This window comes from Squalius cephalus (assembly GCF_949319135.1).
Source record: "Squalius cephalus genome assembly, chromosome: 5".
Classification (NCBI taxonomy): domain Eukaryota; kingdom Metazoa; phylum Chordata; class Actinopteri; order Cypriniformes; family Leuciscidae; genus Squalius; species Squalius cephalus.
Genome location: NC_137126.1, coordinates 4,316,291 through 4,338,816, shown reverse-complemented (window position 1 = coordinate 4,338,816; position 22,526 = coordinate 4,316,291). Strand labels below are relative to the sequence as shown.

Below are 22,526 nucleotides of genomic sequence, written 5' to 3'. Positions count from 1 at the left end.
ATTTAATTTTATCAATCAATAAATTCCACTAGAAACAAACCTTGTTGTATTATTTTAATTTAATACTGTGAAGCTGCTTTGATACAATTTGTATTGTGAAAAGCGCTATACAAATATACTTGACTTGACTTATTCTGTTGTTCCCTATTGAAGACATCAGTGTTTATATCCAAACTATGAACTTTTATTCCAGTACTACTGTGATAAATTGAATATTTGTAACAGAAATAATGATACTGTGTGGTTGAAAAGACTGCGTGGGTGTTTGAATCGAGATTCATATATAGATAATGCGCCAGGCGATAGCCTAAATTCTCCAAAACTATTGAGAAACTCATACAATGGAGGTTTACTTACTGTTATTCTTGTTGTGTATGCAGACCCTTTCACGTAAAGTGACTCACCGGTACAATCATTTCAAACTTTACTTTTATCAGTACACACATTCTTTGGCAATCGAACCCATGACCTTGGTGTTGTTAGTGTTAAGTTTCAAGTTTAATTTATTTATAAAGCACATTTAAAACAACTTTGGTTGACCAAAGTGCTGCACGAGAAATATCTGGGTCCATCCCCAAAATTAAAATAAACATTCACAAGAAATTAAAAGCACAAGAGTACAAATAGGTTTTCAAAAGACTTCTAAACTCAGACACTGTGGACGCTGCTTTGATAGATGACAGCAATGTTATTCTTTACCAGTTGAGCTACAGGTTTTAAAGTTACAATGAAACAAAAGTAGCAACAGATCTTTTTTCGTATTGTGAGTGTGACATACATCTGTGAGCAATATATATAAATAAAAAAAGTAAGGCTGTCATCGGTTGTTGGCTGGATGAAGGCAGATCTGAATGAGCGTTTCCAGTCGATTGTCATTGTCGATTGTCTTTATCATAGGACTATAACATTATGCAACATTTATGTGTACAGTGCAGACAGACCAATTTCTTTTTGCTGGACACGTTGTCCCAACCAGGTTACAAAAACTTACAATAACATTGGGTTTTCTAAAATGACCATTTTGATGAGATAATACTTACTCTTCCAGTAATAATTGCAAGTAAGCCAGACTAAATCACTATTTAGAAACGATGCATCTGTATGATAATTTAAAGAACACACTTAATGCTGACATGGTAAATTTGTCACAACTGTACATTAAAGAAAAACCCATTATATAAGCAATTAGTTGAAAGCGCTACTGTCCTGTTTCACGTTTCAGATTTCTGGCCTTGCTTTGATGTAGCGCAGCAATTGTATGACTAAAACGTGCTTTAGCTGTCATTAGGAACCTTTGAGAGGCCAAAACCACCTCTGAACTAGTTGACCCAGATGAGAGATTGTTCAATAGCATGACTGCGTCAGCATATATTTGAGGCTCAGACAGCTATTCCAATCAGTTCAGTCTCATTCGAGCGACAATGCCTGACCCTCAGGCGCTCTGCTGCGACTTACTGACAGCCATGACACTAAAAATATCATGCATAGTTTAAAACAGAGCATCTAAATATACCACTGCAAGCTGTAAAACAGTGCCAACAAAACAAACCTTGTGAAGAATGTAGGCATGCACAGCCGGAAGAAATGGCCATGCACTATTTCCTGGGGAAAGTTTTTAAAAAAGCATGTTTTCCTTATAGACACCAACGTATGAAATTAAAAAGTTACTTCTTCCTTCTAAAAAAGGGCAGTGAAAAGTACAGGTTGGCATTGTGTGGTGGACATCCAGAAATAGTCAGAGGGACTGTGGTTGGCAGCAAGCTGAATAGCACAAATTACACAAACAGAAAGATTTAAATATGTATGTTCACTAGCTCTGAACATGACATTGTGGTAGATTTTTCCTTTTTCGCACCTGACCCAAGTCTACCTCGACATCCCTGAACGTCTACAGTCGACGTTAGTTTCCTATACTATTTATACTCTAGCGCGTCTACACATCGACGTCGGCTGAGTGCTCTAATCCTATACTCTTAACTCGTTCCCCTAACTAACTTGCTGCGCAGCAATTATAAACCGACAGACTTCAGCAAATGTCCTTTAAATGCTTTAATCACGGCCGGGAGAGTTCTTGAGCAGTTCTCAGAGAATCTCCCCCTAGAAGAAGCTTTAATCACGGCCGGAGGATCTCAGACAAGTTTCAGAGAGAATCCCACCAGCAAACAGGAATACAACAGTTTTTATAGAATCGGAGCATGTCGAAAATAACATGATACATTACATAATTTCCTACAATTTGATTGGCTCTTCATAGACAAACCCTTCTGTTACTAGGTAGAAGCAAAATTATCACGAATCACCAAAAAAACATAGGAAAGGGTTAAGAGTTCAGATGATTACTCAATATTGTCATGAGACAATGCAGACAGTATATTTTTGATATATAGGCAGTTCTTTTGATATAAAGAACAGAACATTTTAGTACATTTTGTTTCAAAGTGTTAGAATGTTCGGCCTGAAAGGGGAAGTAAGGTTTAGATGTTAGAAACATGGTTAGTTTATAAGATAGTTTACTATCTTATCTATTAAAAATCCATCACAGCATCAATGACATTATTCCATTCTACAAATACTAGGGTGATTTATATTAATTTTATTTTGCTCTTGACTAAAAGTTAACTAAAACAATGGCTGACGTGTTGCATGATTCATTTAAATACTCTCTCCTAAAAAAGCATATACCTCAAAAATAACTGTGTCCACACCTATCACTGGTGTCTTGACTAGTATATAAAGTACGTAAACTATAAAAAGTAGCTAAATAACACAAAGACCGGCTAGTCCAGCTACATTAATGTTGAAAGGCCTAAATAAAACTCATACAATTTAAAGAATAATAATGTAAAAAGATGAAATTTTGGTGTTCGCTTGATTTCTATTCCAGTCACGTCTAGCTGGATAACCCCCCACACTGTCATTGGCCCAAAATCTCCTCCACATACTGATCGGCTGTGACATTTTTGCTTTCACACTGAAAACTTCAGTCGGTTGGGACAGTATTAGATGATTTTCCATATAAATTTTTTTTTTCCTTTTTGGGTTTCACATCAAGTCTCTCCAAACCTTGCATCAGTGTTAAAAGGTTTATGTCTAGCACAACCTGTACCTCAACTCACAGTCGAGGAAATTACTTTAAAAGGAACAGAGAAGCAAAGGGGAAACAATATCCATTTTACGACCACCCAAATGCATCCGTTACGATCAGTTGTTAACTTCAACAGAGCTAGACATTTGTCTGTAACCACAATCACATTCTACTCCTCAAATCAAACTCATATTTACCTCAGTACTAGATTGTCGTATAGAAGTTTGCCGTCAAATCATGATCCCTGCTGTCTGTGTTTCCCTCAAGGCTTTCTCTTTCTTCCCTGTCGCGTTCACACAGAGACATTAATCCCTCATTTGTGTGGAAAAGCCTCGCCAACCTGCTAATGAACCGTTAGTGCTTATCCTTTAACGAGATTACCACACTGCCCCAAATGCGTTAGAGACGCGAAGGGAATTACCATCTAATTATTTACTAGTTCTTATGTACTACAAACATTTTACCTTCAGTTAAGCGCATAGGAACATCTTTTCCTCCCTTGTTAAAAAGTGTGCTTAATTATATTGAATGTGGACTTAAAAGTACATTTAAAAAAAAAAAAAAACTGTACTTGGAGATAATACAACTAATGAAATAAAAGGCCAGGTAACACTATTTCAATGGTCCACTTTAGACATTCTACTAACTATAAGTAACTTTATAATAACTATAAGTAACTAACTATAATAACTACTGTACAAATCAACTAACTCTAATTAGACTATTAGTAAGGAGTCTGCTTAATAACTGCTAACACTTTATTTTCATGTGTTGACCAACGTAAATCTTGTATGGAATAACTGATGATGGGCCGTTGCATTATTTTTCTAATAAGTCAATTACTTAGTTTATATGAACGATGTGTTGAGGTGTGGCAACCAGTGTTTTATTTAAAGACAATTGTCAGGTTTTTGTCCTTAAAACCCTTGTACGTAGGAGTAATTTCTAACGCATCTCATCCCAAGCCTCCATTGCTTTATTGTCATTTTAGAGCTAGTAACGGTCTGTGTCTGTGCGATTCTCAACTGTGTTCGGCAGCAGCGCCTCGACTAATAGCGAAACTGTGCATTTAAAACCTCGCTACTGAGAAATGTCATGCAGCTTTTCAGTCGTGAAACTACTTTACTGCTGTAGATCTTTTAAATAACTTATAATAATTTGGCAAAGTCATAAAGAACTAGTGCGACTGCCTGGAACTACTTAAGCCATGCGTTTCCCTGAAAATGATTGCACACCTTAAAATATTCATCAACCAATCAGAATGAAGCATTAAACGACCCTGTAGTAAAATTGATTATAACTTTCACTAGTGTGTTATTCAATATTACATTTAAAGGTAATATATTTTAAATGTGTTAAATTACAACTTCATCATTTACAAAAGTGTAAACAAATATATTTAAATGCATTGCATTAAAAGTTTCAATAAAAATGATAAAGTATATTTTAGTTTACCATAAATGCGTGTCAGTAAATTCAGTAGTAAACTTTAACCATATTTCATAAGACAATAAGTGCTATAGTAATTATGAAATTATATATAACAATGTACTTAAGTGTGTCAAAAACTCTCTTAAATTCATCTAACTACATTTGATATATATTTAAACTATGATAACATGCAATTAAGTGTCTGAACACACAAGGGCTGTTAACCTTAATCAGTCACAAATTTGCAGATGTCAGCCCTTTAAGTGTTTATTACACTCTGGCCTCTTAACCGGTTCTGTATTAGCTATTAGGGGAGGCTGAGGATGACTGTAACTCACAAAAGGCCACACACACACACTTACTGGCACACACACACACACAAACCCCACATTTTTGAGAGTTCTAAATGTGAGAATCATAGTCACTCCCAAAATTGCTATGATGTCAAATATCAAATCAAACGTTCTGGCATCTTGCAGCTGCGAACTACAAACACTAATGCTAACGGTTAAGCTTGTTTGGTGTCTGTACTTTTTCACCAAAGTTATTTTAGTGATTTGAGACGTATTGTGTCAGACAATTTAAAGTAAACCACTGTTGACAGAGGTGCTGTGTATTGTTCAGGCTTTTTACAAGCGGTTTTTACAGAGTGTGCTCTCTTTCAGTGTTGCCGTGTCTGCTTTTTATAAGCATAGTTTTTTATAAAGACGCTTACTTATAAGCAGTTATGTTGTTTTATGCTTTTTTAAAGAATACAGTCCCGTATAAGGTCTTATTCTTGTGCGGCAAGTCTCTTGTTTTGGCATTATTTTTCTAGGGAGATCTGGCAACACTACTTAACACAATTAACGGAGCATATGGGGTTTTTTTCTGTCATCCTTTGGCTGTGCAACAGTATAAGATCATGCTATCATTCATTCAAGACTTAAATGAGTTAAAAAGTGTTGAACAGAGTTGTGAGAAAATAGGATGGCGTCAGACCCACGTCATCTGCATCTGATCTTAAAGTGACAGCAGCCTAATTAACTTGCTGTCTGTCATTAATGTTAATCAAAGAACAAAATACTCACTGCAAAATCACTCACTGCTCTCTCACTCACTTGACTGAATAATCTATTTTTAATTCATAATTAATGCAGAGAATACTGTGCAGTGTAAAGCACTGTTTACAAGGTTACATGGGTCAAAAACAATGAAAACAATAACTTTTGTGCATTTTGGCAAGCAGAAAAAAACCTCAGTTTTGAACCCTGTTATATTAAAGGCACAGCTAAATGTGACATTTATTACAATGGGTGTATGTGAATATATTGTTTTAAGTTAACAAATTAAAAGTTGTTATATTTTTTAAAGCCTATTAAAATGTTAAAATTGATAGCTTTCAATAATACCCTAATGCTGAATGGCTATAATGGTTCAATTTGAGGGGAAAATCCATTTAATAGAGACATCAGTGTCAGTACTGGTCTCAGTGATACAGGCCTTCATTCACAGCGCTTAGTAAAAACATGCCATCAAACAAATATTTAGAATATATTTATGTTTTTCTATATTGTTTTTATATTATTTTGGAGATTCAATGTGAAAGTATTACAATATAAAATATATATTAAAAACTATACAAAAATGTTCAATTATTGTCATTTTTTTGATTGACATGCACGCATTATATATATATATATATATATATATATATATATATATATATATATATATATATATATATATATATATATATAGTCGATTTGAATTTATGATTTTATGCCAACTTAATTATGTGAAAGTTACATTCACAGTTCAATGCAGGGTTTCCTTCCCACGAACAGAGGAAACAACATCTTTGGTCCTGGAGGCACTTCCTTTCTGAAGCTTTTGTGAATTGTTTACGCTTGTCAACTGTTTCATTAGTGAGTGATGAGACGATTTAAAGTGTCAAATTTACACTGAGACAGTGTAATTCAGAGGTGAGTGTCTATCAGAGAACAAATCAGATCCTATCCACCTTATTCCTGACGAGCTCACTGCGTGTTGAATTATGGGCGGCACTTCCGGTTTGGGGAACTTCCATTCAAAAAGGCTGAAACGAATCATTTCAAATCATAAGGTTGCCCTACAAATAAAGCTGATCCGTCAATTTTCCTTCATGATTTATTTTCAGACATCATGAGAATAACATTATACTTGTTATTTTAACGTGACATGTTATAACAAGAATATCTATGGCAAGAGCTCTTTTCAGTCTCTGCTTTCTTTTCCTCGTGATTATTTTCTTCTCTCCCTTTGCAATCCGCTGTAAAGTATGAAAAAGTACAACATATGCTGCACATTTGTGCTCTGTTCTCCCGAATTTAATTTACGATATATTCCATTAATAATTCACTGGAAGAATCTCTCGTTATTCTCCTCCAATCCTCACGTCTCTTTCCAGGTTTGTTTTCACAGGTAAATGCAATTTATAATCTGTCAAAATGACGGAAATCACTTTGAAATAGTATCACGAATGCTGAAGTTAATGAACATTTTTGATTAAGGCAACATAAGTTACATAATACACAGTATTATACAGTATTTTAAGTGATATTTAACCCTCCGTTATTGCTGTGGAAAGACTCTGTGGCTTTTGGGGTTATTTGGTCTGTTGAAAGTACTTTTTTGATGCTTTTACACAAATTTCCTTTTAATGTTCGATGGTTGAAGGGTGAGTAGATTAATGTCATCTCATTGTGACACTTTTTTAACGCATTGCGTTCATAGAGCAAGCTTTTCACTGATTGTTTACAGCTTAACGGAAGTTACACCCATAATTTGCGCAAAGCATCATGGGGCGTAGGAATAAGGTGGATAGAAACACAACACTGTTACTCATTTAATGTGCAAAGACGATGTTTACGTAAAGGCCATAAGGGCACAGCAGCAAAAAAAGAGAAGATGGATAATTCATATTAAAATACTGACTAATATTAAAAGTGGACCTCAGGGCAAATGGCGAGTAGAGGTTTTCATTGTCTCATCTGCATGCAAATACAGTTTTGTTTTATGTCAAATACCTTAACAGAGGATCCAGATGAGAGACTTGAGCTGGTAACTTTGAACGGTGTCGCTCTTAAACCAAGAGTCAGCTCTGAGAGAACAAGGGAAAACAGCAAAATGAGAACAGTTACAAGATTTAGATGAGACTGAGCTTCTTAAGAACGTCTAAAGATGGTGTACGGTTTAAAAACATCATGCCACCCCAAGAAATATTTACACAGCACTGTTTGGATGTTAAATAGAGCTTCGGTCAGAGTGGAATGGAGCCTTTAGTCTGTTATGTAAGCTGCCACAATGGCACCACATAGGGCTCGTAAATTAGCATTGCCACATTACTGCTAATGTAAACACTGCTCAGCGCCCTCTGCGTTCTCTATGTTCGGCATGGGATATAAGGACACTGCACTACTGCCTAACAGTTTCGTTACTTGAAATAAAACAACAAAAATCCTGACACTTATTTTATTTCAGCTAGTTTCAAAGGAAAAAATAATCTCTCAAAATTACAAAGACTTAAACAAAAATTCAAATGAAAACGAAAAGTATAAAAACAAAAGCTAAATTCAACTATTGATCAAAATAATGGTAATGTCCAATCATCATCTTAGGAAAGGAAATCCAATTTTGTGTGATATGGTCTTGCCAGTCAGATAAAAAAATATTATGCCAAGAAAGGGTTGTTAAAACAATTGTGGTTGATATCACATAAAATCGCATTGCTTTGTGGGATCCATTCTCACTCCATGAGCTCTGGTTGCACACTGCACATTGTGACAAACATAGTAGGTCACCTGGGTATTTCATGCATACTAAATTCCAGAGTTCCCGGCCTTTTTGACCAACTTTAAATGCTTTAAAAAGCATTTCCATTTGTTTGTCTCAAACTATTGCATGGAATTAAAATCAGCATATTAGAATGCGTTTTGAAGGATCATGTGACACTGAAGACTGGAATAAAGACGCTTTGCATCAAAGCTTTGGTGAGAACAAGAGACTAGAAAAACATTTTTTAAACAATGGTATCAAACCCAAACTTTTGAATGTGTTTGTACAATACGCATGTTCAAAAGTCCCCAAATGTCTTGATTTTTCCATCCCCCAATCTAATAAAGTAAACGGTGTTGTTTTTTCATCAGAACTTGATACTGTTCATTGAAACCGTCATGTTTTATCCCAAGAGATCTGGTTTTCCTCAATAAATTCCCAATAAAAACCTTTTTGGCCAAGAACACACTGCTGATGAAATCAAAGAGTGGACACTGTTCTTAAATAAAGCTGTCTGCTCGGTTCACGGTGTCTTCCATCAGTTAGCGAGAGATTACACAGTATGTCAGTTTCCTTGTGTGGTTCAGTGAGATGGTAAACACTCTTTTACTGCAGGTCTATAGCGTTATATATCCTGAGGCTTTCAAGTACATTTTCCCTGCCTGCGAGACCTTTCAGAGGCAAGGATGAGCAAAGCACTTCCAAAAAAGGAAGACCTGACAGAGCTGTGGCACTATGACAAATAAGGTCTGTTGATGATACTGAGAAGAGACAGACAGAGAGAGACAGAGAGAGATATGATAAAATGAGAAGAAAAGTGATCGTGTTTATGCATCAGGCAGGCCAAAGAGGGTGAACTGCAATGTGAATTATGATTATATGACAGGGGTCCTTAGGCACACATGCCAGTAAACTAACATATAACGGTTATTTTATATCGTTGTGATGGTATATATGGCATAGCTATGTATGGTATACACACACACACACGTATCAGTACATAAGATATAGCTGTATATAACTAAAAATGGTTGAATATCCATGTGGTGATGTCTACTTTTGGATAATCCAGTGAATTAGATGCTTTAAAATGAATGAATGTACTTAATGTACCTTTTTACTTTTTATGCAAATTTGCTAAATAATAATTTTGTTAGAAATATCATTTGAATCATATTTTGTTAAGTCTGAAAACACCTTCACATTATGCAATTCAAGTTAAAAACTCAAAACAGTGAAATTAATATTGCTCACATGACCCACTTTCAGTGCATAAAGAGATCCGCTTCAATCCATGTGAAAATAAAGACAAGTGTGCAATTCATGGAAAAACTTTATAATAAGGTATCATTTGTTAGTATTATTTAAAGGAGAACTCCGGTCAATTTTAACATTGAGCTCATTTTTTTGTACATTTGGAGTGCTGGTTTAGTACCTATGATCACGCGCGTGAACTCGACAATCGATTACTATGGCCTTCGACCGAAAACAGGATGTAAATACAGGAATGTGCGGTGGCTGAATAAACATAATTTTTATTCATATCTTGCACATCTACTGCAGTCAGATTCACCGTGTTCACTCTGAAGGAATCACTCACATGACCTGTGCACTTGTAATGACACATCAAGGATGTTAAGAGGCTAAAAGCAGGTTTAAAACTTGCCCCATTGAAGTCAACAGGGTGCAAATTTTAAAAAGAGGATAACACGGTGTCGGCAACACCAATTTTTGTCGTTCTCTGTATTGACAGCACTCCAAATTTACAAAAAAATGAGCTCAATGTTAAAATTGACAGGAGTTCTCCTTTAACTACATTAGTTAATATGAACACTGAATAAACCTTCGACAGCACTCATTAATCTTAGTTCATGTTAATCTCAACATTTAATAATACATTCATACGGTCAAACGGTATACTGTTGTTAACATTAATACATTTTTATTAACTAACATAAGCAAAGGTTAATCAATGCTGTAAAAATGTATTGCTAATTAGCGGTGTTTCCATCCAAAGCTGCAACTTTGACTTTGGCTCAGGCATTTCAGAACGACCAAAACAACATTTCAGAGTCAGACGCTGTGCACCAAGATCGGTCAAGCTGGTTAGTCCAGTCGCGCAAAGTCACATGACTTTTTTGATGTTTCCATCATAGTTTATGCTCATGTATTCTTATCAGACAAAGTTACTGTATGGCTTTAGAGTCGCTAGTCACCATTCACTTTCATTCATAAAGTAATAAATAGTAACCAATGAAGTGTGACCAAATGCTACGTTCCTCGGGAAAAGAAAAACAAGGACTTAAAATGATGAGGGTGCATACTGTGTATACGATGATGAGAGAATTTTCATTTCTTGGGGAACTATCCCTTTAACTACATTCATAAGTACACTAAAGTGACATCCAAGTGAAATCCACTCCCACTTAAAAGAACCACAAGTTTCCACAAAATAGATTCTCTTAAAGTTTATATGCAAAGCCACTAAATAGGTTTACTCATACATCACTTGAATCATGGAGGAGGAATGTATCACACTCTTTCATTTTAGGGTGAAATTTCCAACATGGCTGCCAAACTGAGAATATGCACAGCTTGCACTCCAGTTCGCTCCATCAGCCCACTCGCCATTCCTCATAAAAACATCTGTGAAATGCATAGCACTGCTGCTTTCCAAATAACCTGGATCGTCTTTTAGCCATTGCTAGCTTTCCATTTTCCAGCTGTCTAGGCCTGTGATCTAGGCAAAAATCCTTAATTCATAAGGAAGTCTTTTAGAATCATCATTTGAAACCAATCCTAATGTACCATAATATAATATACATTTCCAAACAGAATTCCAATACAAAACTTAAAAAGCTAGATCTTTCGTAGCAAATACAGCAGTTCTCAACAGGACCATTATGATTAGCAATAGGACTATAGGAATTTAAATCCTTTAACTCTCTATTAGCAATATGCTAATCAACACATCACAATAGATTATACATTAACCAATAGGGTTCAAAAACACCTATTTTGAAAAAATAGGACCTTAATTTCTTAGGACTGGCTCTGTTTTGAATATTTTACACATTCTTTTGTATGTCTGGACTAAGGAGATCAACCAATCTGTTTTAGTAGGCCCAGCAGTTTGAAAACACTGATCTGAAGATGTCAAGGTATAGTGTTCGCGAGAGTGCAGAACTCGCCGAGCTTCCGCTTTAGAGATCAACAGTCTTAATGATTATAACGGGAGACTCTTCTCTTGCTTTCTGTATTACCCATTCACAATCTGAGAGCAAGTTTAGTTTTTCATGCTGCTCAGTACACTGCAAAGTTTCTGGATTGAACACTGTATTTAAATGCATGATTGAACTGGAAACTGTGATGATTGACAGTGGCAACCAATGGACGAGACAAAATGGGACACATTTTTTTAAAGTACTTCATTCAAAAGTATTTTCTCTGGTACCAAAACTGGTACAGTTTTGACAGAGCCTCACTCGTATCAAATCAAAAGACAATAACTACTAAAGGAACATTTAGTCACTGCTACAAGAAAAGTAAGTGTTAAAGGGATAGTTCACCCACAAATGAAAATTACCCCATGATTTACTCGCCCTCAAGCCATCCTAAGTGTATATGACATTCTTCTTTCAGACGAATACAATCGGAGTTATATTAAAAAATGTCCTGGCTCTTCCAAGCTTTTCAGATTTCTAATTTTCTAACATTACAGTAATGTAATTTATTCCTGTGGTCAAAGCTGAATTTTCAGCATTATTCCTCCAGTCTTCAGTGTCACATGATCCTTCAGAAATCATTCTAATATGATGATTTGCTGCTCAAGAAACATTTAGGATTATTATCATGTTAAAAACAGTTGTGCTGCTTCATATTTTTGAGGAAACCGTGTTACTTTTTTTTTTTTTTTTTTTGAATTCTCTGATTAATACAAAGTAAATTCTTCAAATATCTCTTTAAAAAATCATAGTGACTCCAAACTTTTAAACGGTAGAGTATATTTTTTAATTATATGTACATTTATTTATTTACCCATTGGGTTGGGAATCGAAAATTGATTCCAATTCTGGAATTGGATACTTGTTATAAAATTAAGATTTCAGTTCCGCTTGTCGATTCCTGTGTGCACATTTTAATGTGCTTTTAAACCATTCAAGCACAAGACGACGTGAACTACTGAACTGACTTTTCTTTCGAGTCTTCTTGCGCTTGAACAAACAAATACAACAAAAAATGATGTCAAAATATCTAAGTAGAAAGAAACCGCGTGTAAAAAGAAAACTATACAGTGATGTTTTACATTTGATTTACATTTCTGAAAAAGTTGTATTTATTTGTGCTATCGATGCTAATTTGCTTATTTGTTCTTATTGTATTACTGACTGTATGCTTGTCTTTAATAATGTTTGAAATTGATATTAGTTAGTCTCGTTTATAAGTTAGTTATTCTTTAGGCTGCTGATTTGCGTTCATGGTATTCAGCTGCAACAGAATGTTTTGCAAAACGACACAGAATAAACAAGTTTGATATCTAAATGTTTGACTTTACCATATTGGAATCAAAACTGAAAATCGACAAGAATCAGAATCGATAAGCAGAATCTGAATTGCTAAATTTCAAACGATAGATACCCAACCATATTTACACATTTCGCAAGAGGTGTTTTTTTTTTTTTTTTTTTTCACCAAATCGAGATATATTCAAATCAATGTATACTTTTTTTTTTTGTTTATTCAAACCCATCAATTCACCCACTATTGTTTTGCACCCAAAAGTCATAATTGTGTACATCCGTGTTTGTTTTGCTTACCTGTTCTCTTTGGAGCGGCAGATGTGCTGATTCGAGGAGTCATGTTTCCAGCTGAAGAGGACGATGACAGTGAAGAATGTGAAGCTGGGTTTCGTCCATCTTTGATCTCAATGCTGAGGAAGGTCTTCATGTTGGACTCGGGTTCACCCCAGGTATCGTGGGTCCCTGAAGACGCTTCTCCCTCAGGAGTCTGCACTTCTTCTGAACCGCTACATGCACGCCTGACATTTTCAGTGCGACCCTGTGAGTCGCCCACTGTGGCGTGTGATTGGTTGGAGGAAAGCTTGGGCTGGGCTAGCATATTCTCAGTGGCATTCCTCCCTTTCTCCAGGATGGAGGAAGAGCAGGACAGCGTGTCCCGGGATCTCTCTGCAGACACTGTGTTTGTAGAAAGAGAAGAACTGTGGCCACTTCTAGGTATATTCGTAACAGGTTCTGCGAACTTGCGCATCCGGTCACGAACAGAGTTTGCACGAATAAAGGGACCCGAGTATGAGGCTTTGTTTTTAAAATCTGGAAAGAAATAACAAAAAAATTAGGTCCCATGTTATATTAAGATTCTTTAACAACTTTGTACTAACAATTAATCATTTGATAAAATGCACTTATTGTGTGTACATTTGTGTTTACATTGTACTTTTGTATTTAGAAAATACCTGCATGTAGTTCATTTCTGTTGACCATTCCCTTACACCTTAACCAACCCATAGCACCATATATGTCCCTAACCGTACCCGTACCCCACCTCAATAGCAGTGCAAGTGTTTTGCAATACAACATCAACATAATAAGTACACTGAAACTAAGAATTCACTGTTTGGTCACACCTTAGATTAGGGTCCAATTCTCACTATTGACTGCTTATACTGAGTTAGTTTAGGTATTGAGTAGGATTAGGGTTGGGGTTATTAAGGGATGCAAAATATGGTCATGCAGAATGAGTCACATTTCTAAATTAAAGATTATTAAAGTTTTTAAAATCTGAAAAGAATATGTAAAAAAAAAAAAAAAAATTAAGTTTTGACAGCAAGAGCTACAACATTTAAGTGGATAACAGATATCAGATCATTTGGATTTGATGAGAAATCTTTGACATTTGATTGTAGATTTTGGCATCTTGGGAAATATGATCAGACCTCCTTGAGAACTGTTTTGAAACTCTAGAGGAGTCACATGTGACAATATGATTTTATTCCCTGGTGGAAGCAAGGAAGTGAGAGACTAAAAGGGCTAGTTCACCCAAAAATGTAAATTCTGTCATCAATTACTCACCGTCCAGCATTGCAAAGCATAAGCCTTTCGTATTTCTTCGAAACACAAATGAAGATATTTTTAATGTAACCAGCAAGATTTCTGTCCCTCCACTCAAAGTCCATGCAATTAAAACTTCACGTTTCAAAAAGTTCATAAAGAAATGTGTGCGCGCGTGTATATATATATATATATATATATTGAGTGGTTTAATTGAAGTCTTCAGAAGAGACATAATCGCTTAATATGATGAACAGATTTAATTTAGGCTTTTTGTCATATAAACACTGATTAACGCACTCAAATATGCCTAACTAACCTTGACGGAATTTTCATTTTAGGTTAAACATCCCTTTAATCAGAAGTCTTCACTTGCCATCCATTTAATTTCATTGTGCCAAGAAAAAACAATTGTGATTCTAAGGTTATTAATTCCATCTCATTTGGGATTTTTCATCCCTACGGGTCATGCAGGATGTTTTGGTTTCTTCAGAAGGGGGGAGGAGACAGGAAAGTCTGATTAAAGCACTACACCGGACCGGGCCCCTAAGACTGTGAATGTGGTAATGGCCCTATTAGGTCATAAGGAAGAGTAAAGATCTTGGGATACGGCCCACTGACTGTGAGAGGATGACATCTCAATACTTTAAACAAAAGCAGAAGGACATCAACTTGCTGCTGGGCAACTATACTCCCAGGTATGCAATATATGCAAGTTGGATTTGAATAGAGAAAGTGTAAATATGAAATTATTTTAGGACACAGGCTAAATCTATTACTAGGTAACCTTCAGCTGTAGTGTATTTTCATGAGGGCACGCAGAACTGCTCACCTGTATCCTTGCCGTTAGAAAGAGAAGTCAAGAGATCGTCTCTCCCTGACGTAACCTGAGGAAAATTCATTCAAAATCAACTTTTCGTAGAGATACATGAAACATGGCACAACATACATACATATACAGTGCTATGCATAAGTTTAGACACCCATACTAAAGTTGACTAAAAAGAGGAATAAAAAATCATCTTTTGGAAACTGAACTTAATGCCTTAATTAAAAAAATTAGGAAAAATCCAACCTTTAAGGACACCAATTTTCTTTGTGAATGAATAATGTATCGTAAATAAATAAATGTTCTTCCTTAAAATACAGGGTGCATAAGTTTGGACACCCCTATGTTAAATTCCCATAGAGGCAGGCAGATTTTTATTTTTAAAGGCCAGTTACTTCATGGATCCAGGATAAAATGCATCCTGATAAAGTTCCCTTGGCCTTTGGAATTAAAATAGCCCCACATCATCACATAGCCTTCACCATACCTAGAGATTGGCATGGAGTACTTTCCATAAGATCATCTCTCAATGCAAATCAAGCTATTAGGCTAACTGAAATAAAACCATGCCAATCTCTAGGTATGGTGAAGGCTATGTGATGATGTGGGGCTATTTTAATTCCAGAGGCCAAGGGAACTTTATCAGGATGCATAGTATCCTGGATCCATGAAGTAACTGGCCTTTAAAAATAAAAATCTGCCTGCCTCTATGGGAATTTAACATAGGGGTGTCCAAACTTATGCACCCTGTATTTTAAGGAAGAACATTTATTTATTTACGATACATTATTCATTCACAAAGAAAATTGGTGTCCTTAAAGGTTGGATTTTTCCTCATTTTTTAAATTAAGGCATTAAGTTCAGTTTCCAAAAGATGATTTTTTATTCCTCTTTTTAGTCAACTTTAGTATGGGTGTCTAAACTTATGCATAGCACTGTATAAATATATATATATAAAGATTTTCAACATTGATTAAAATTCAGAAATATATCAAGCAACAAATCTCAAAAAGGATTATGTGATGCTGAAGACTGGCGTAATGATGCTGAAAATTCAGCTTTGCATCACAGGAATAAATTACAGTTTACTATATGTTCAAAAAGAAAACAGTGATTTGTAATAATTTTTCACAACATTACTGTTTTGCTGTATTTTTAATCAAAAAAATGCAGAGACTTCTTTCAAAAAAAATTATAAAAAATTGCACCGACCCAAATTTTTGAACAGTAGTGTATTTATACTATATTATACGATTTGTAACAGTATGTTGTAGCACATTGCTACAGTATATAGCTGCTAAAGTGGTTATTAGCATATTACTCTGTAGAATCTATAATCTGGTCTCTAGATATGGCTCATATCATTGTAAGTATGAGAGATTTGTTTGCTTGTGTTATTATCAGCCAGGCCAGAATTGTAATAGCAACACACTCTTTAAAAAGCAACAGAATATGAGGTATTGTGTCTGTTGCACATGAAGGCTAAAAATCCAGTAACCCTAAGTGAGCAATAGTAATAGTGATGGTTAGTGATTCTCTCTCAAATCACATCTGAATGTGATGACACTGTTATGAGGAAGGTCTGCGCAGTTGGTGGATGGATTACACCAACTGGACTATACTGTAAAAAATGATTCTTCAAACTTAAGGTATAAATTAAACCAATTACTGGGGTTTGTTTTATAGGAAAACACTATTTCAGTTTTTCTACTTCAAAATTTCATGTTTAATCCAATGGGTTACTTGCCATTTATTTGTACTTTTTGTAAAAACGGTTAAACCAATTTTCGGTTACATGTGTCCGCGTTACAGTGTAATGAATAATTTAAAGTCCCCCTGTGGTGAAAATCCAGCTTTTAATGTTGTTTATATGTCTATGTGGTGTTTTTAATATGCTTTAAGACAAACCATGTGTAAATTCATAAGTCGACACCATTGCTGAGTGTTTTCTCCTTAAAACTGCAGTGAACAAAAGACAGTCTCAAAAACACGCTTTGAAATGGCTGGTGTTTCTGACGTCACAACTACCTTGTAACCAATCAGATCAACACGTGATCGTCAATGAGTGGATCTCTGAGCTGAGTGAGTGAGTGGAGGCAGGGCTCATTTGCATATTCATAGAACCGCATATACTAAATGAGGCAAGGGTGTAGAGTTACATTCAAGATATTTTAAGGCATGAAGAATTTTTTTTTCAAGGAAAAAACGTTAAAATATGTAATTTTGGTGATCAAAGATGAGTTTTAAGGGATAAAATGATAATTACTATTTTAAATTATTGATAGTTACTATAGTAAGAACATATAACATGTGTAACAAGGACACTAAAATAAAATAAAGTGTTACCCAGAAGATAAAACAGGACAATCTCAAACAGAGACAAATAGTACCTCCTGGTGGAACTAACAGGGCAAGCGTTCCCATCAGACACCTTTCACTTCTGCTCACCTTCTGTGCAGCGAGGTCTTCAGGCCTTTTACTGCTCATGTTCAGAGTGAATTCTTGTGAACTTGTTCTGCTCCGAAAGTGAGTCGTCTCCACGCCATTGTCAAGTTTCTTCAGCTCTCGATCCATCTGCGGATCCTCTGAATTGACGCCAGGCAAAGGTGCACTCGCTCTCACTTCTTCCCCATCGGGTCCTGAGCGTGATCTTTGGTTCCTCGGATGATCTTCAGTGGGAGACAGGGATTCATGACTGCGATCCGAAGCGCTGGAATTCAGTCTCATTCTCTGATGAGAGCTGTGGCTGTCGCTCGACTCTCCGGAGTCGCAGCGCTCCCGGTATGAAGGAATGACTTCTGATGAGGGCGAGCCATGTTCACATTGAATCCGTTGGGTCAGAGGGCAAGAGACTTTCTCTCTGACCAAAGGATCTAGAACTAAAACCATGTCGGGGTTCGAGCCTACAGCAGAAGAGACAGATGTACAAATTTAAGTACACTATTACAGGATCTTTCAGGTTAGAATAAGGGTGTTTTCACAATTGAGTCTTCTTTAAAATACCAACCTAAGAGCAGTTTAAGTGGACTAAAAAGAGAAAGTTATGTACGCTTTGTAAACACTGGGTCGGTATTACTGCCTATGTCTCGAGTGACCTTTCAACGTGATGCGTGAAGTCGTGGACGCACATCACAGAGCTAGTGCAAGACGAGTATTTGCGGTTAAAGGGGTGGTATAATGGCCTTTTCACAAGATGTAAAATAAGTCTTTGTTGTCCCCAGAGTGTGTATGTGAAGTTTTAGCTCAAAATACCCCACAGATATTTTTATATAGCATGTTAAAATTGTCACTTTTTGAGGGTGAGCAAAAACACAGCGTTTTTGTGTGTGTCCCTTTAAATGCAAATGAGCTGCTGCTCCCGGCACAGGGGGCGGAGCTTCAAGAGCTTGCACTCACACAGACATGCACTGAAAATTTCAAAAACTTTTAGCCTTTTATGTTCAAACCGGAGTCAGACAATGATGGAGAGACTCAAGAAGAAGTGACAACATGTAGAAGCAACAGGACATTTCTGAATGGTTAGTTGATGAGTTTATGTAGCTGATGTGTAGTTATCGTCTAGTCATTGATTAGCATTCTGTCATGATAATCTATAAATCGTGTCCCGGGGGCGGGGTTTATGTAAATTTTAGGGTTAGTGATGTCACTAACCCAGAAGGAATGTCTTGTAGTCTCTACCAGCCGTTTGTTGTAGTCCTTAAAAAGCAATTTGTTTAAAAGCAAATATCTCCCTTTGCTTTGAACTTCGAGCTTCTTAACTTTGCAGATGTTTTTTATGCTCAAACAGCAACATTACATGCTAACTAAAGTTAGAAAAGTGAAATCATAATCAACCACCCCTTTAACTTTAAAAAGTATATACTTTTTTTTAATAGAAAATGGCCGATGGTTTGGCTAGATAAGACTCTTATTCCTCGGCTGGGATCGTGTCGAGACTTTGAAGCTGCACTGAAACTGACATTTGGACCTTCAACCCGCTGGACCCCATTGAAGTCACTATATGGAGAAAAATCCTGGAATGCTTTCATCAAAAACCTTAATTCCTTTCGACTGAAGAGAGAAATACATGAACATCTTGGATGACGTGGGGGTGAGTGAATGAACTAATCCTTCAAATTAAAAAGTATCTCTATTGCTGCAACTGGTAGCAACATACACTGCAGTTTATAGTGCTGTTGTAATTGGAGGAAAAGATTTGAAGTGCTTAAACTTTTGGATGCAAAATATTTTAGCTTAAGTTTAGAATTATTGCGCTTCTAATTCTAATCGCTCCGCCTATCTGACGCCAATGCGCACGCCGTCACTCGTTCATTGAAGTCTGTGAAGTTAAACCTAGATTTGCTTGCTGACAGGATAATCTCTTATTGTGAAAAGGAAATACTCGTGTGTATTTCTAACATTTACAGGCAATCGTAAGATGTAAGCTGTGCATTGAGAAAAACGTGTCTCAATGCATTAAACGTATCTTGTTAGTTTTGAAAAAAAATATCCAGGAATGGAATCAGGAATGCAACGATCCGACTGCATTGTAGTCAAGGCATGGCTCAAACTTCACTGAAGACTCATGGACATTACATACATACTGAATGTATGAATACTGCACACTGAATTTCTTTCAGGAGACTTTCAGGTTTACATTAGCATGTATGGTGAAACACTAGTTCACTCCTCTATATTCTCCACATATAAAAGCAAATATATGCAGCCAGGCACAGACAAAACGAACAGAACGAAGCCAAAGGAATGTCAGATGGTTATTGTAATGAGCTGTGCATGCTGGGTGGAGATAGGACATTTCCTTTCACATTTCCTGAGTATATGCACACTCAGGGCAAAGGCTGTTTGGGGGAACAAGGACACAGAAATCCAGACAGAGAATACATGGTGTGCACAGGAAGTGACATTAGCGTCAAACCTTCAGTCGAGAGCCCAGTGTCAGCTAAATATTTGTAAAATTTGCACGTAGAAGCTCAAATTTGAAGATATAACTAAAATGGGCTTTTTTTTTACAATCATAATGGTCTTAAATGATCCTTTATTAAGTGATACAAGGTATTCCTCCTGGTTCTGGAAGCTTGGAAACTTAAATAATTCGTAAATCTACGTTTGTATGTTATTCTTTTCTTTCAGTTTCTTTTGCTTTGTGATATTGACCTGGGTCTGGAATGAAGTATTAATAATAATAATATTATTATAACACCTGATTTTTTTCTTTCATTAAACCTGTGCAGACGTTATCGAAAGTTTCCAAGTTTAAACCAGAGACACGAGACATTTTCATAGTGTGGTAAAAGCGAAGACTGCGACATGTCAAAATGCCGATCTGACTGATAGTACTTGAGAGATTCACATTCACCCGTCGGTCACACACTCCAGCTGTAATGAGAGAGAGCTAATGCTCTTTTAAGGTAACAGCGTTTCTGAGCAGATCCCTGTAATTTGTAGGAAAGCGTTCCTGCCGACATCCTGATACTTTTCACATCTGGTCAGGAAGTATCGTTCTGTTTCCACCATTCTCAGATCTCTGAAGGAGCAGAGCAACGTCTGTTGCTTTTAAGCGGCTTAGTCTACAGTACGTCTCGTGTTATTTTCATCGCTTACAGAGTCAGGATATACTCCTTAAAAGGCCTTTTCAAAGAATGTTTTCTTATTTTAAATATTTATGATCGTCATGAATGTTAAATGTTACATTTACTATTCAAAAAGAAATGAAATACGAAGTGCAAAAGTGATAGCTTGAAACTTCAACTATATATAGCATAAAAACAAACATTAACAGCAATCAGAAACTCCCTTAAATGACCCTCTTCACTAAATTAAGAGTAAGTGAATATAAATGACACATCTTAGACGTTTAACTGTGAGGTCTTTAGAATCTGGTCCAGTCAAGTGCTTAATTTGATTACCATCTTGTCTGCTTTGTTTACCACAAGTGATGTGGCAGGCAATGAAGTTAAGAGATCCAAACCCCAGACGCATTCTTCAGCTTCAGCACACAGAGCGGCTCTCCACACTCTCAGACAAATGCTAGGCTATAAAATAGCGCATGTCAAACCCAACAAAGTCCCTCAATCATCTCTTTGGATAAACCAGATTTGTTTCAGCTGGTATGGAAAACAGGTATTACATATGCACTGCATCTTTTGTTGAAAGAAATGCTCACCTAAAAATTAAATGAACTCCAAAAATGACACAAAAATCCGACTCTATATTTGTACAAGTATTAGATTACTAGATTAACTATACGTATAATAAGTCTTTCATCCACGTTTTCATGTATATTGTATATACTCAAACCCAAATAGGATTTGTATGGAAGCCCATTTCTGCCACATAAGAAAAAATTAAATAAGTAAAAATTAAATATTAAGTCAACATTTTTTATCTAATAAGTGTGATTTACAGTAGTATCTAATTTTTTATCTCAATTTTGACGTCAATCATGATTGTCATAATTTTTACTTTGACTTTACACTTTTGCTTTATCTCATAATTATGGCTAAATGTGTCACAATTTTGACTTTTTCGTCTTTGTCATAATTATGACTCAATTTCAACAAATTATGATTAGTGTCTTCATTTTGACCTTTTTTCTCATAATTATGACTCTCATAATTTCGACTGTCATCTACATTTTCTTTCATTTTCAACTTTTCATAATTATTTAGTTTTTGTCTCAATTTCGACTTTTGTTATGAATTGTTTTAATTCTGTTTTTTTTTCAGAATTATGATTTAGTTCATGACAATTTTGACTTCTTTCTCATAATGACTTAGTACTTCATAATTTTGACTTATTGCATAATTATGAATTGTCTTAATTCTGATTTTTTTTTTTTTACTATGATTTTCATAACTTTTTATCTCATAAACATCTCCTTTACCCAGGAATAAATAATTGCCAGAAAGAAATATGTGACTTATTCCTTTAACATTTAATATTAAGAAGATTATGCAAATTTAACCTACTTTTAGTTAAAAGCCTGAAATACCACAGTATTACCATCTGACACCATCACTATACCACCACACAGTATATCTTCTAAGGGAAATGCCAGACAAGAAATTATTTTTTGATAAATCAGCAAAAACATTCAAACAAAGACAGTCTCCCTTTATCTGATTTCTAAATGTCTTCAACTCAAAATGTGTTCTCTGACCCAAATCTTCAAAACACTTGCAAGACAAAAGCCTCTCTCCTCCCCCAGTCTCTTCCCTGTCCTGTCCAAACCCCAAACTTCCTTTGTCTCCATCTGAACAACAAACAGTGGCTTCCCAAAATGTCTAATTCCTGCACTCATTAAGGCCGTCTTTGCTTG

At 35.8% G+C, this 22,526-nt stretch overlaps 1 protein-coding gene across 8 annotated transcripts in view; it reads right to left on the bottom strand.

The window, feature by feature from the left end:
• Positions 1-22,526, bottom strand: part of smtnb (smoothelin b) — a 69,276-nt gene that overhangs the window by 22,122 nt on the left and 24,628 nt on the right. For all 8 annotated transcript variants that reach the window (XM_079871760.1, XM_079871758.1, XM_079871757.1 and 5 more), the window contains 4 exons: positions 17,657-18,111; positions 15,212-15,266; positions 13,129-13,641; positions 7,564-7,637 (listed from right to left, as the gene is read on the bottom strand). In XM_079871760.1, the coding sequence (XP_079727886.1) occupies positions 7,564-7,637; positions 13,129-13,641; positions 15,212-15,266; positions 17,657-18,111 (1,097 nt within the window). The remainder of the gene's footprint in view (positions 1-7,563; positions 7,638-13,128; positions 13,642-15,211; positions 15,267-17,656; positions 18,112-22,526) is intronic.